Here is a 16,322-nt window from a genome sequence, read left to right as displayed (position 1 = left end):
AGAGGTTGCCTGACCTCTTTATATCATCTTATATCATTTGACACCTGTAGAAAAACACCTTGTAGTCGCTCGGGCCGCGCATTAACTGCACTAGTGAAGGCTGTGGGGAAACTTTGTTTTTTAACATAATATATTTCTGTTATCTTTGCATAAATCTGCAGATAAATATAGCGTATGTGGACCTTGAATAGTTCTCGGTTACGCTGTGTTTAAAGTTCAAATGCAGTTCATATACACTGAGACTGAGCCATAGGAACTTCGTGTAAAGCACTATTGTTTGGCAAATTGCAGGAACAAAAAGCTGCTTTTTTCATTTTGAAAATATTTTATTTGAGTAGACAACACGGACGCACATATAAAGCGATAGGTAGCAAACATTTAGGAAAATAAGCTGTATACGTAGAAAAAGATTGCATCTATAAGAGCTTCACGTTTCAAAGGAGCGCACAAAACCCAAGACAAGATGATCTCGACACAACATGTGACACAGGGGAAAAGTCACACAATAAATTATACAAAGCCATTGAAAATAAATAAATACATAAATAAATAAAATATTACGCATAAACATATTACAATAATTTTACATCGTGATAGTAAGTTGTAATTGTGTGCCGACATTCAAAAACAATCATTACACTGAAGAGTTCTTAAGGCAGTAGTTTGATGTATTTCTCTAAAGGCATTTCTGGCTACTAAAGGGAAACTTTTCAAGATTTGTTGTAGTCGTAGTTTTCAGTACGAAGAAAAAGAGAGAGAGAACATTTTCAGTCCTGTAATTCACACACTAGATTAAAGCTACAGACGTGAAACGCACAGCATGTGAATTCAAGGCAGAGGTACATGAACATATCTTAGGTCTAGGAGCTATTACATTACCATGTGTGCAAGGGTTCTAGAAAAATACCTTTGTAAGGACCAAACTAATACTTTTCTCCAGACTTTTCTAGTGAGGGGTCGGATGAAGAAAATAGAGCGTTCGAAAAGGACAGATCGGAGTCGGTTCTTCTTCAGCAGGCATTGCGCACGGGCATCTGGAGTAGGATGACTTGCCTGTTTTCGGTGGGGTGGCATTTGTTGATGTGCCTGGTGAGACCCGGAGAGCTGTAGAAAGTGGCGGGGCAGAACTTGCAGGGAAACGCCTGGGAATCGTCGTGCATGAGGCGCAGGTGTCGCTCCAGACTCGCCCGGTTGGGCAGCTTCTCTCCGCAGGCCGGACACGCGAGACAGTCCGCGGGGCTCAGATTGAGCGGGCTTTGGCTGTCCTCCGACGGCACGATGTCGGGGCTCTCCGCGTTGCGAAAAGCCTCCCCGAGGATTTGATTCTGGAGCGCTTGGTGCGCCAGGATGTGCTTCCTCAAGTAAGCCTGGCGCTTGAATCTCTTCCCGCAGTGCTGGCAGTCGTAGAGCCCGTCGTCCGAGCCGGATTCGGACAGACCCGGGCTCGGGGAGTCTCTGTCGCTGGGGAACTCCGCTCTCAGGTCTTCGGGGAAAGGTTTGGCGGGTTGGAGCGGTTGTTTGGGCGCGCTCGGGACGCGCGGTTTGTGCCAGCGCCGGTGCGAGGCCAGGTTCGCCGGACAGCTGAAGACCTTCTCGCACTCGGGACACCTGTACTCCACCCGCACTATCCGGGAGCACTTGTGCTGTGCCAAAGAGAACGGGTCCGAGTATTCTTCTTTGCAGAGCTGGCAGATGAACTCTCCCAGGGGCTTGTTGGTGCTGCCCGAGGCCGCTCGGGGCTTTGGCTCCACGGGCCCCTCTTTGATTTTCAGGCCCAGCACCGGGGAAGTCGTCACCTCATCCTCGAAGTTGAGTTTGCGTATGGCTTTGGGTTTCTTGGCGCTTTTGCCGCTTTTACGCTCGGCGGCGTCAGGGGACGGTCTTTTGGCGCCGGTCCGGATGGCGGGGGCGTGCGCGCCGCTGGCCGTTCCGCTCCGGTTGCTGTTGCTGCTGCCGATTTTCAAGTCGACCGGCGCGAACAGAAGGTGATGGTCTAGGCTGGTGAGTGAGGCGGCGGTCGGGAACGATTCGGCAGAGACGGGCGAACCGAGATTCAGACTTCTCTCGAAATATTTCCTGTCGTGCTCCTTGCTGACGGGCCGGGTGGGGCTGTACAGGGCTTGGTACACCGCCTCCGGGTTGCCGAACTGCACCGGCTTGTGGACCGGCAACGGCGCCTCTGCTCCGTCCGACGGGAGCGCTGAGATGACGCTGTCCGGCTTGGAGGCGCTGGGCGCGGGTGAGGACGAGGCGATCTGCGCGATCTGACATTCTGGAGCGGATCCTCCATCCTCGTCCGAGCGTATCCGGTACGAAACGAGCGCCGCTTTCTTGTTTCGTTTCACTAGGAATCCTTTGGGCATGTCGGCGGATGGATGAGGCGAGGATGACAAGGCACAACAAGACGAGATACAGCCGTCCGCCTCCCTCCCTCTGAGAGATGCTTTTGCTTCTCAACGCATAGCTGCACTCTTTTTAAGCTGGAATGATGTTATTGTTCTCGCCCCTCGTCTCTCCATCCTCATCCAATCAGGGGACGAGCGAGGATCTCTGTGGAATTGCCCGTGGGAGGGCTGAGAGAGTCGGACCGGGCGCTACAGAGCAGATGTACCTGGCCTTTATTGTAGTAATGCGCGCTGCTCTCTATTCACGGTCTGATGGAGATGTATGGAGAGGAGCGCGTGCCGCGGCTGTAGGGGACAGAAGGAAATGTCACTCACGGCCATCATCGTCCTCAGCATCAGAATTTCAAATGACCGACAACAAAGAAAGAGCTTTCTCGATGTTTAGACCTGTGATGGTGGAGAATGTCTTAACTCAAATCTGGATGCATTTCTCGGTCTAATGTGTTTTATGTTTATGTTTACAATCTTATTCACAAATAACTGCGGGACTACTAACTGTTGCGGACTGCGCATTTAACTATGACCAACATTTAGTTATATTTTTAAATACTTTAAATATAAAAGTGATTACGTTACAGTTGCATTTATTCAATAATTTATCGGAAGAGCCAGTGATTGTAGAAGTTCTCACACAAGTGAATGTAGATCGTATTTTGTAAAATATGTCATATTATGTAAAATATGCAAATATATACAATTTGAATAAGGAACTGTTTTGATGTGTAGCCTATTAAAGGATTAGTTCACTTTCAAATAAAATTCTCCTGATAATTTACTCACCCCCATGTCATCCAAGATGTTCATGTCTTTCTTTCTTCAGTCGAAAAGAAATGAAGGTTTTTGATGGAAACATTCCAGGATTTTTCTCCTTATAGTGGACTTCAATGGACTCCAGACGGTTGAAGGTCAAAATGACAGTTTCAGTGCAGCTTCAAAGGGCTTTAAACGATACCAGACGAGGAATAAGGGTCTTATCTAGAAATTTTCGAAAAAAAATACAACTGTATTGCTTTATAAACACAAACTATCATCTTGCACGAGCTTCCGCTTTCTGCATTCTTCAAAACGCTTACGCTGTATGTCCTACACCTTCCCTATTCAACTTACGGAAAAAAATGGAACTGGCGCTGGGTTCGTTCCGTAAGTAGAATAGGGAAGGCGTAGGACATTCAGCGTAAGAGTTTTGAAGAATACGGAAAGCGGAAGCATGTGCAAGGCGTTAATTTGTGTTTATAAAGCATACAGTTGTATTTTTTTTTCAAAAATGACCGATCGTTTCACTAGATAAGACCCTTATTCCTCGTCTGGTATCGTTTAAAGCTCTTTGAAGCTGCACTGAAACTGTCATTTTGACCTTCAACCATCTGGAGACCATTGAAGTCCACTATAAGGAGAATAATCCTGGAATGTTTTCATCAAAGCCTTAATTTCTTTTCGACTGACGAAAGAAAGACATGAACATCTTGGATGACATGGGGGTGAGTAAATTATCAGGAAAATTTTATTTGAAAGTGAACTAATCCTTTAAGTGTAAATCGAATCCTAAAAACAAACTGGAGCATTTACAAGAAGCTCCACAAAGTAATTACACATCACATGCTATTAATTAGTAGCTACTCATGAAACCCAAACATGTACATCCAAAGCGCTTCCTGTGTTCCCCGAGTTTGCAAATCTGGACATTAGGGGAGATTTGTAATGCCACGCGTCTGTCTGAGGGCAGTATAAATCAGCTGGCTAACGCATGCATAAGTCATCAGAAGAAGCCCTCATCTCTGAACACAATGGCCGCGTCTGGCCAGCCGTCACAGGCTTTTTTGCCTTTGAAAAGCAAATTGACCTCTACAGGGATACACGAGCAATCTGGCCAAAAGAGAGACGCGTGCTGGACGCAATCAAAGATGAGCGCTGACCCCGAGGTCAAGCCAGGGGTCAGCCGTCATTGCATTTCTCCAAACCACCATGACCACTGACAACTTGAGGCATTGAGCTTTTGCTAGAGTGTTGTATTGTGTAACGCTTTCCATCGCAGCACGAGCTATTTCTGTAAATATAATGAACTACAACCGAGAAAACTCTTGATGGTTGTGCTCTACATAATGTGTTCGTTTAATTTGAAACGCAATCATCTGTGGTATATTTGGAGCCTTACGCGCAGAGGAAAGGGAATGAAATATACTGAATTGCAAATGATTAAACTGCGCTCGTTTTCATCAGTTTACTGGCAGCAAACGGAAAGCTTTAAAGGTTTCCAGCAGCAAAGGATCGTATTTTTACTCTGTGAAACAGTTGCTTTAGATTCTGTTTTGCGCGCATAATTGGACAGACGTGTTGCACGGGTTTGCATTCATCCATTGTTCCCCTCATTAGCATAAAGCTGCTGTATGACCGAGTCAAATAATTGCTCAAGCATTGAGATATGCGCCTGCCACCATTCTCCCCTGCAGTTTGAGAAATATTACAACACGACACGCAAGACTAAGATGTTCTTTAATTATATAGCTAACACACAACAACGTTCCCAAAAGCATCTGAAGTTTTGCAACTGGATTTGCGCTCATCTAAAGCTTCATCTTAAGTTCTGATTCTTCGCTCGTTTTCTCTTCGTGTTTTCCTCTGTGTTAACATTCTGTGAAGTTTGTTTGTCTAGGTCTTATCCAGCACAATGCACTTCGATGGCATTTTAATGAGATTGTGTGCGTGCGCACTGGCCTCATGTGCGCGTGTTTGCTGTGTGGCGCGTGCTTGTCGCGTCTCATTTGCATACAGCTGCTCGGCCGGCGCGCGCCCCTCCCCTACTGGCCGCGCGCCCCCTCTCAATACGATGAACACAGTAAAGACTTATAAACATATTACTCTAAAACCCAGAACATGACAAATGTGGGCCTTTAACGAATGCCTCGTTGTTTACAAGCTCAAAGCCGAAAGCAGACTACAGTAGACTACAAGAAGGCCTTATTACATCTGTGTGAGCATACTATTGTTGAGTTTAAAAGGAACATAAAACAGTTGTTAATTCACACCAAATAAATAATCGAACCTAAATGTTTAACGGTTTAGTAAAGTGTTGTAAGGATCATTTGCACTGCTCCACCTACAGACTGGCACACGCTATCGCACCAACCAATCAAAACACTACTTGAGCATTTTGTTTACACTAAAACTTCCCGTGTTTATGAAGCTCTCTTTAAATCAGAAAAGAAAAACGGTTCGTTTAGGGCTTATGTAAAGACATGTCAGATCTTCAGAAACAAGGATAAGCAATGCATGTTAATATGTTATGATAAATTTTGCACAAAGTGCAAACATTTGTGTTGGTGTAAGAATATGATATATTGCCAGCCATATTGCCAGTGAAGCCATGAATGAAACTCTTTCTGAAGCAAAGCTAAAGCATTGGAGAGCTGCACAGCCTGAAAACACCGAGACTCGATGTCGCTGTCCATGGTTCTGAAAGCAGCCTTTTGCTTCTCAAGGTGGTGATACACGAGGGAATTTTTGAGCAATGTTGCTTGGGCACTTTCTCATTGAGAATGAGCAACACATTTATATCTGGATACTTTAAATCGGTCGTGGGCAATTTTTGGAGATCCTCCAATCAGAATGCTAGCAGCCGATCACGTGACCGGCTTGGAGATTTCAGAAAAAAATTCAAACAAGATGGCGGCCTCTCAGCGGCAGTGGACTGAAGAAAAGGAGCGTGAACTTATACCTTTTTACGCTGGTAAGTTGTCATGTGTCCCAATTTAATGATTAAAATACCAGCAGGTGTCCAGTTTAATGTTCGTTGGCTGTAATTCAGCCATTGAATGTTTTCAGTAAAATACTAAAAAGATGCATTGTGTTTAATGTCTGTAGCCTATTGGTGTAGGCTGTAGGGCGTATGGAGCGTGAAAATAGCTTTTGACGCCTTTTACCAAACTCGCTCTTCTCCCTTTTCTTATCACAAATCAGATCAGAAAGGCAATTATAGTTAATAAAAAATAAAGAAAATATTTGAAATAAAGTGCCGAACAAGTGTTTATAATAAGGTATTTATTGGGTTGGCAATAGATTTGCTCCTCTCTGATTAGTTGCTGCCAACTGTCCGTTTCCCTATTCGGTTGTTAAAGGGTTAGTTCACTCAAAAATCATTTATTACTCACCCTCATGTCGTTCCACACCCATAAGACCTTTGTTCATCTTTGGAACACAAATTAAGATATTTTAGTTGAAATCCGATGGCTCCGTGAGGCCTTCATAGGGAGCAATGACATTTCCTCTCTCAAGATCCATAAAGGTACTAAAAACATATTTAAATCAGTTCATGTGAGTACAGTGGTTCAATATTAATATTATAAAGCAACAAGAATATTTTTGATGTGGCAAAACAACAAAACTAACTACTTATGTAGTGATGGCTGATTTCAAAACACTGCTTCAGGAAGATTCGGAGCGTTATGAATCAGTGTGTCGAATCAGCCGTTTGTAGCGCCAAAGTCACGTGATTTCAGCAGTTTGGTAGTTTGACACACGATCCGAATCATGATTCGACACGCTGATTCATAACGCTCCGAAGCTTCCTGAAGCAGTGTTTTGAAATCAGCCATCACTAAATAAGTCATTATTTGTTTTTTTTGGCGCACCAAAAATATTCTTGTCGCTTTATAATATTAATATTGAACCACTGTACTCACATGATCTGATTTAAATATGTTTTTAGTACATTAATAGATCTTGAGAGAGGAAATGGCATTGCTGTCAATGCATGCTTAAAATATCTTAATTTGTGTTCAGAAGATGAACGAAGGTCTTACGGGTGTAGAACGACATGAGGGTGAGAAATTAATGACATTATTTTCATTTTTGGGTGAACTAACCCTTTAAGTTTGACGTCACGCTGCAGCGCTTCCGGGTCCAAACGCTCTATCTATACCACAAGAAAACAACAAATGTTGCTAATATACACGCACAATGTGGTGTAATACTTCCAACAAATTATAATCATAACCTTTATCTCCATACCAAACTCCCAGATGGCCAGACAGTGATTCATCTTTTATAAATGTTAAAATATTAATGTCTGTGAGGCTGTGAGCACGGAGACTGTTGTGTAGACTGTAAGTATTTAAAATCGTTAACTTTAAAATGTTACATGTTTAATATGAATAAATGGCGCTCATAAACGGCCATGGAGATGCCATTCTCAAGTGAAACGAGTCGAGGCTTGGACCCAGAAACGGCGTTCCTTACGTCACGACTTAACAAGCGGATATAGTTGCCCTGTGTCTCATCAGGTTGCCCGTTGACGGCAACATTGGCCAGCAACATTGCTCAAAAAGTTGCCATGTGCATCATCACCTCCTTTTTACTCTACTCTCTCCCATTTCTCTAGTGCACTGACACTAAATAAAGAATATGCGAGATTTAACATATTTAGTTGATCCTGGAACAACATTTCTGTCTGAAAATTGAGTCCTAACCCTATCCATACTCCTAAACCTAACCCCACCCATAACTTATCCCTAAAATCAGAGGTGAATAACATTGATGTAGAACAGTGTTTCACAACCTCTGTGCCGTGACAGGATGACAGGTGTGCCTAGGGTTGCCACCTTCAATACAGAAAAACAAGGGACGCCAGCCGCAGCGGGGGCCACACCCCTCGGGGCCACGATGACCACAGTCCCGATGGCATGCCAGTGGTGGTATATCATAACTTAAAACATATTTTCATAAAAATATTAAGATTGATACCAATGGACATTATAGATAGATATCTGCTATTGAAATCAGTGTGAACGGGAAGTCTCTCACTATCACAACTTAAGTGGTCATATTGAATACACAGCTATGACAATAATAAACATAGGCCAACAAAGTGTGACTGAGACCACAAAAAATAAGCTCTTGTGAGATGTGAACCATATTTTATTAACTTATTAAATTAACAGATCCATAACTTAGTAATTATAAATTAAACAAATTGTAAATTGTCATTTGTTGTGAACAAAGATTTTTGGCTAAAATATTTGTCATTGTTTGCAGTAACACCATCCAAACAGTGAAACCACACCTAAATAACTGGAAATGATATAATATCTACAAACATTTCTTATTTAAGTAAAACACTTAACAACATTTTAATTTTTGGTAAGTAAATATATTTATGTATTTATTTATTCCGTTTTTATATAGTCTATTGTTAATTCTATAGTATTGAATGATGCAATTATTTAAATTGGTTAAGCATAACAAATAGTTGTTTATTTTATTCACATAGGTACTATATTTTGATTAAATATGTATTAAATATATATCTCTTATCTCTTATTAAAGTAATGCTTATGTGTCTGACTGTACAACTTAACCTTAATAAACAAATCCTACCATAACATGATTAATGTACATTATTAACATTATTTCTTAATAGGCAGCATATGAAATCTAACGTTATCAATCAAAAACTTGAGGTGATAAAAAAAATAAAACATTACACTATCTGCCTCAGGAGAGAATGGAGAGAACCGGCGAGGCGGGGTGCCGCCCTCTTCTGACTCTGATTGGCCGTGATTCACGGCCTGTGAACCTGAAACAAACCAATCAAACCATGATGGCAGCGAGTATTACTCAATCAGGGGCAGAATAGGACGTGTCTTCACACAATGCGGGTGGGGTGATTTGCATGGGATGCTGCATAATATGGACCTATGTAAAATACGGGACAAATCGCGTCCCATATTGATTTGATACAGGACGCGTCATTTTGGCTGTAAATACGGGACGATTACGTATTTCACGGGACGGGTGGCAACCCTAGGTGTGCCGTGGACAGTTACCAAATGCCAAAAAATAAATAAAATAAAATAAATGCTATACAGTTAAGAATATCATCACTGTCAGGCGGAAACCTAGTATATTTAGCCATTTTTGTTTTATTTTTTTTTAAAAATCAATGCTATTGGCCATTCTCCACGCCAGTGTGTGGGTTTTACAAATATTTAACTAATAATAATAATACTAAAAAAAAAATAAAATAAAGATTTTAAAGAGCTTGTGACAAAACCTCGTAACTCCACCCTGCCTCTATCGTGAATGAAGTGCCGCACGCTGTTTGGATATCTCTGCTTATTTGCAATGCAAAGGTAAATAAAGAACTGATGTTTGAGAAAATAAGTACACCATAGATTTACCCCATAGATTTTTTATTATTAAAATTTTTAACTGCCTATTTTGGGGCATAATTAAAAATGCGCCGATTCTGTGTGTGTCCCCTTTAAATGCTCGTGCTCCCCGCCCCCAAGCTCGCAACTCTATAATACATTGTATAAACAAAGTTCACACAGCTAATATAACCCTCAAAATGGATCTTTACAAAGTGTTCATCATGCAGCATATCAGAATATGTAAGTGTATTTATTGTGTAGAAATGTATTTATTTGGATGTTTACATTTGATTCTGAATGAGTTTGAGGCTAGTGCTCCGTGGCTAACGGGGCTAAAGCTAACATTACACACTGTTGGAGAGATTTATAAAGAATGAAGTTGTATTTATGAATTATACAGACCGCAAGTGTTTAATAATGAAAATAATGACATGGATCAGGTCTCTGTGAATACAGTAAGAAACGATGGTAACTTTAACCACATTTAACAGTACATTAGCAACATGCTAACGAAACATTTAGAAAGACAATTTACAAATAACTCTAAAAATATCATGATATCATGAATTTTTCGCTATTGTTCTTGCTTGCTTACCTGCATAACTTCTGTTGACTCGGCTGTGCTGCTCCAGACGTTAATACTGGCTTGTGTAATGCCTTGAACATGAGCTGGCATATGCAGATGTTGGGGGCGTACATATTAATGATGCAGACTGTTGCGTCACAGTCGGTGTTATTATGAGATTCGCTTCAGCAACAAATCAAATTTACAAAAGAAGGAGGAAACAATGGTGTTTGAGACTCACTGTATGTCATTTCCATGTACTGAATTCTAATTATTTAACTATGCCGAGGTAAATTCAATTACATGGCACCTTTAACACAACATTTATAGATTTTGAAACCTAAATAAAGTCGTCAGATATAAAAAGCTAACAGTAGGCTATAAACGGACTACAGCACAGCATGGTCGCGGATCAATGTCACCACCAGCAAACTTCCTCAAACTTTATTTAAAAAACAACGTTATTTAAAAACATGCTCGCTGATTATGATCTGCGCTGTGTATGAATACTTATTCCACTTTTTCATGAGAAATGCTGTCCAAATGTTCTGTTTGTCATGATGACGTCTAAAGTCCCCGCCAAAGGAAGTAGTCCCTTTTAACAACTTGTTAGCAACCGCCGTTTTTAAGGCACAATAAAGGTTTAAAAAATCACAAGCGGGATAAAACTGGTGTGTTTTATGTCATAGATCAAAACGTGAACATATTTAGAGGCTTTGTTAACCACAAACCTTATTTCAGGCGATTTAGCAAAAACCCATTCAAAAAACCCATTGACTTCGGGGCGATGGAACCGGAAGTCCTAAAATGCTAACTCGCTTCTGGGTTTTGCCTACAAAAACACGTCATCCCTGAGGTACTCTGTGAAATGCAGCTTGTATTGGCTGGCTCCTGCAACACGCATGTGTCGTGCTGCTCACGTGTTCAGATTCCACCAACAATGAGTCAGCGTTCTGACATAGAAGTTGGAAGCGCTGGACGTAAACAGCGTAGCAGAAAGACATGGGAGAGAAGATATTGAGTGAAGTCGTTATTTTTGTTTTGTTTTTGAGCACAAAAAGTATTCTCGTCGCTTCATAACATTAAGGTTGAACCACTGCAGTCACGTTGACTATTTTAACTGTGTTTTTACTACTTTTCTGAACTTTGAATAGGGATAGTTACATTGCTTTCTATGGGAGATTAAAAAAAAAAAACTCTTGGATTTCATCAAAAATATTTTAATTTGTCTTCCGAAGGTGATCGAAGCTCTTACGGGTTTGGAGCGACATGAGGGTGAGTACCTAATGACAGAAATTTCATTTTTGGGTGAACTAACCCTTCAAGCTCAAGTTTCACATTAAATGTGAGTACTACTTTTAATATAATATCCAGTCATAATATTTGAAGCAATGCATGTTTGTGCAATTTTGTTGTTTTAGTGCAAAGTGTGTGCTGTGGGATTTTTTTTACTTATCAAAATTGTGCCGCGGGAAGAAAAAGGTTGGGAAACACAGATGTAGAAGCACCTAACCCTGGTTGTATGCCAAAACTTGACATAAACTGTAAACTCGTCCCTCAAATCTGATTGGTTGATTGAACTGTTGTTCCAGGATCATCAAAGATGTTGTTCCAGAAACATGTCGTATTTTGTGAAATCACGTTCGCACAGGCGCAAAAATAAACGAGCCTGTGTTAAGAATGCTGAATGTCACGTTTCCCAAACAAAGCATTTCCAACATTGACACACAGCTCGTTAGCTGCCATAATTTGCATTCCCGTATAATTGTGCATCATCCTTGATTTGTATATGATCTTCCTTATTAGCCCATATAATGGGGTTAATAAGAGGCAGCTCATTGCACTTATCGTTTCTCTGCCGAGAGGAGGCAAGAACAGAGGCAGGACTTAATTAATTGTATCAGTCTTTTCATCTGCAGGAGTAGTGCTCCCACACGAACATTAATATGATTCTGCAAATGGAGGGAAGTGGTACAGCCTGGGCCAGAGACATAAAAGATTGGACTCAAATTAATTTAGGCCTAATTAGACTGTGGGCGTCAGGGAGTGGTTTGCATAATAAGACCCTGCAAATGAGACCAGACGCTTAGCTTAAGGCAATGCCTTTACATCTTGCTTAAACTAGACGTGACATAGAGTTTGACCCACGCTTAAGCGCAGGTCGCTTGACACCGTAGGCCGTGCTGTGGATGATGACGACGTCCGTTGAGTAGTTGCGTTCAAGCTCATTTCCATCTCGATAAAAAAAAATGAGTCAAGCTGGAATCAGGACTGTTCTAATATAAAGTCAGGGCGGTAATTTCAACACAATCTTGTGAGAAAACCTTTTTTTATATATATAGATATATTTATTTATATCTGTTATTCATTTTGAATACATCAAAAGAAAGAACAGAACCTCTGCTTTTAAACAAAATAATTATTTTAAGGGTAGGTTTAGGGTTGGGGTGTAGTCCTTAATAAAAAAAGAGTTTTGCTAAATGGAAATAGGACAATTGGTGGGTAAGGGACCGTGTAAAAAGTCCACACATTGCATTTAAATGAACACACATTTTGATTGGTAACGACGGTCATATGTCATTTCATGATGACAGACGTAACACGACACTGTCATTATTTTTACACCAGCTAGAGGGCGCATGACTTTAAAATGTAAATATAGGTCATAATAAGGTGCTTGAAAAAATGACCTATAGGGTGTTTTTTTGGAGGATGACAGTCTCGTTTATGCATGCTAGTTTCCATGACAGAGTTCAAAATAAATCTTTTCATTACTACTGGAGCTGCAAGTTTGCTAAGTTTCAAATGATTATTGAACGGCAAAATGTTCAAACTATGCAAAAGCGGCAGCCCTTCCGGCGCACTCAATGTCCGAATTCACACACTCATTTTCATTCCCTCCCACAAATGAAATATATTAGTGGACTAATGTAGGGAATAGTGAATGAGGGTATAGGGTTCTTTAAAGTATATATTACATAGTTCTATATAGTATGAATATGTGTAGTAATAATGTAATCTGGACGTACAACATTTGCCATGTCGCCCTTATCACGTGACCTACCAGCATCAGTTACATCACTTCATTGCCATTCACAAATCCTCTCCTCCTTTCCAAATCCTCCTACTCTTTTATGTGTTCTGTGAATTCAGTTATATTTCTTTTGTCACATCCCATTTTTCACCTACTATATAGTAGGGAAGTATGAGATTTTGGATCTGTTTATCTGTCTGTCCATTTTTATTCTTTTACAGAACTGATTTCCCTATGACCACAGTACCATGACCCTTGAGGGCTGAACAGGCTGTGATCTGAGACAATCTGTGATATGCTAATTGTGTAGAAATCAATTCTCCATCACATGATGAGCACATTAATCACCAGCATTCTCTATGCGGTGCTCTAGATTCTCATTCTCTGATTTCTGCTGCCGTGCTTCCGTCAATCACATGATCAGCCGTGATGAGCCGGTTTGGAAGGGTCTGAGAGGACTGATGGAGATTACAAGGAATGTGATTAGATAATCAAATCGAAAACCCACTGTCATTTGGCTGATTTTGTTTGTTGGGGTTCATAATCTTTTTTTTTTATTATGTCATATTTTATCTTATTGTAAGTTTCAAAATCACTGCTTTATGAAGAAGAACAACCAACAAGGACAGAAGAAACTAGTAACTGAGATGTAATTTTGCTTTTTGCAAAACGTAAATGACAGAATAAAGCAGATTTCTAATATTCTTGAAAATATGTGTGTGATTATAAGTCACCACTATGATAGGTGTTCTGGGTGGTTGCTAGAGCGTTGCTAGAGTGTTCTAGTTGGTTAGCAAGGCTTACCGGTCAAAAGGTTAAAAGGTCAGAGAAGCCCACCCCCAAACTCTGCCTCAGTGGGTGGGTCTATGGTGTGCCAACTAACACTGCCAAAAACATGAGCCATTGCTTCTACAGATTCATATCTCTTATCTTCAGAGACCTTATAAACTTCAAAATGGCTAAACAAAGTGTAAAGTGCAACACTTTTAGTGTTTTTGCTTCTTTCCAAAAGAGTTACTAAAGACAAATGCTTTCAACACTGTAAAAAAAGGAAAATATCAGTGAAATTCACAGATAACAAAAAAAGAACAAAAAACAAACAAAAAAACAGTAGTTGTGGTTGCCAGAGCTTTACTGTAAAAAAAGCAACTTTTTAGGTTTTATCAAACTTAATTTTTCAGTTTCAGTTTCAATCTTATATTACATGTTAATATACCTACTGAAGTACTAATATCTGTTGTACTGGCAACCAACAAACAAAACAAAACAACAACAAAACAGGTGGTAGAGAAAGCCACACAAGTAACTGTAAAAAATTGTCCTGTAAATTAACGGTAAATTACTGGCAACCTAACAGTAAAATTTACTAAACTAAACAAGTTAATTTCGCTCAAATGTTATAATAGAAAAAATTGAAGTGTTATTTTATTTTATCAAATGAAATAAGTACTAATATACTCACAAACCAGAGTTGCCAGTAATTTAGTGGACACAAACACAAAACACCATCATCGTAACACACATGATACTAAAATTAGGCAATAAACATTCATTTAACAACATAAGATGGAACTAGGGCTGTCAAAATGAATGTATGTGATTATCCTTTGACTAGCGTTACATTATATGATGACGCTATCACTCATTCCAATGCTATTAAATCATACAAGCGCCATAAAATGCAAAAAAGAAACTCAAATCTGTACTGGAGCGCTGTCTGTGAAGTGGCTCTCTGTGAACAAACACCTGAAACGCGTGCACAGAATACCACTTCAGACCGCACGCCAGTTCTCTTTCGCGCTTGAATGGACAAAAACATGCAAAATTATTTCAAAATTTCCGTTTTATCAAGTATCCTCGTAAGCACAGTTTTAAACTAGTTAAAATGTGTTAAATGAATGTAAAGAGTTGTGAGAAATTAGGATGCGTGTCAGATCTGCGTCATGTGCATCAAGTCTTAAAGTGACAGCAGCCTAATAAACCTGCTGCTGTCTGTCATTAATGTTAATCAAAGAACAAAAGATAAAGAGAAAATCACTCACTGCTCTTGACTTGACTGTAATTTTGTACGTGCAGTGCCAGATTTTTGAAACTGCGCGTACTTCGACTGTGTGCGTACCGCGTACGCTAAAAAAAGTATACCCAGGGCTTAAATGTGATATTTATTACAATATGTTTATGTGAAGATTGTTTTAAAAGTTGTTATATTTTTAAAGCATATTAAATGTTAAAAATTGATCACTTTCAATTATACTGTAATGTTAAATGTCTATAATTAATGGTTAAAATTGAGGAAAAAATCCATGTAATAGAGACATCTGTATCAGTACTGTTATCAGTGATTCATTCATGCTTACTTTAAATGCCTTTAAACAAATATTTAAAATATACTGTCTTTATGCATTATTTTGAAGATTGAAAGTATTACAGTACAAAAATAGAATAAAAACTTTAATGTTAGGTGATTAATTACTGAAAAACTGCGTGATTAATTAGTTAATTTTTTAATCGCCTGACAGCACTAGATGGAACATCAAAACCCAAATTGAATAACTCATAAGAAAAAACTAAGAAGAAACAGTTCAACATTTCAATGAAAAGCCATCGATTGTGTCACAGAAAATTCAGAGATTTTCTGTAAATTATAAGATGAATTGTTCTTTTTCACTTCCAAAAACTACATTTAACAGTATTTTACTGTAAAATTACATGAAATGTAGTTTTTCGCTGTAGGAATCTTACTATTAACCAAACTTTTACTATTAAACTTACAATCAATATTTTACAGTCATGACGTGAACAAAATGCAAACTGAAGCCCAAGCGCCAGTCACATATTTAAAGTGCCCCTGAAATCAAAATAAATTTTTTTTTTAGCTTTTAGTATGAATATGTTAGCCTTAAGGTTATGAATAAGCTGGTGTGTTCCAAAACAATGACAAAATTCACATTTCACATTCAAAAATTAGTCTCACTTCCGCTAAAATGGATCACGGATTTTCATGACATCACCGCACGCTTCAGCTTCTCATTAAAACTTCTGTCCAATCAAATGTTCTCTAGAATCTGAAGTACCGCCCCCTCCTAACACTATAAACATGCTGAAGCTGCTGAAGACTGAAATCGGTCATTTGTTCACACCTAGTACACTATATAGAGGATAGGGAATGATTC

At 39.6% G+C, this 16,322-nt stretch overlaps 1 protein-coding gene and 1 long non-coding RNA gene across 2 annotated transcripts; one reads left to right on the top strand and one right to left on the bottom strand.

Moving 5' to 3' along the window:
• Window positions 1–305: 305 nt before the first annotated feature.
• insm1b (insulinoma-associated 1b) lies at window positions 306–2,616 on the bottom strand. The gene has a single exon (XM_048190533.1). The coding sequence runs from the start codon at window positions 2,361–2,363 to the stop codon at window positions 1,011–1,013; it is 1,353 nt and encodes a 450-aa protein (XP_048046490.1). The 5' UTR covers window positions 2,364–2,616; the 3' UTR covers window positions 306–1,010.
• A 1,300-nt stretch (window positions 2,617–3,916) lies between these two features.
• Window positions 3,917–13,807, top strand: LOC125268377. The gene is made up of 3 exons (XR_007184872.1): window positions 3,917–6,129; window positions 11,354–11,390; window positions 13,371–13,807. It is a non-coding gene; the product is annotated as an uncharacterized LOC125268377 (long non-coding RNA).
• Window positions 13,808–16,322: the final 2,515 nt, after the last annotated feature.

This window comes from Megalobrama amblycephala, linkage group LG5 (assembly GCF_018812025.1).
Source record: "Megalobrama amblycephala isolate DHTTF-2021 linkage group LG5, ASM1881202v1, whole genome shotgun sequence".
Lineage (NCBI taxonomy): Eukaryota > Metazoa > Chordata > Actinopteri > Cypriniformes > Xenocyprididae > Megalobrama > Megalobrama amblycephala.
The sequence above is the reverse complement of the archived record's forward strand: the minus strand, read 5'-3'. Positions and strand labels throughout refer to the sequence as shown.

Excerpts from the sequence above, each read along its gene's own strand:
- insm1b (XM_048190533.1), bottom strand. The coding sequence starts at position 2,363 with ATGCCCAAAGGATTCCTAGTGAAACGAAACAAGAAAGCGGCGCTCGTT.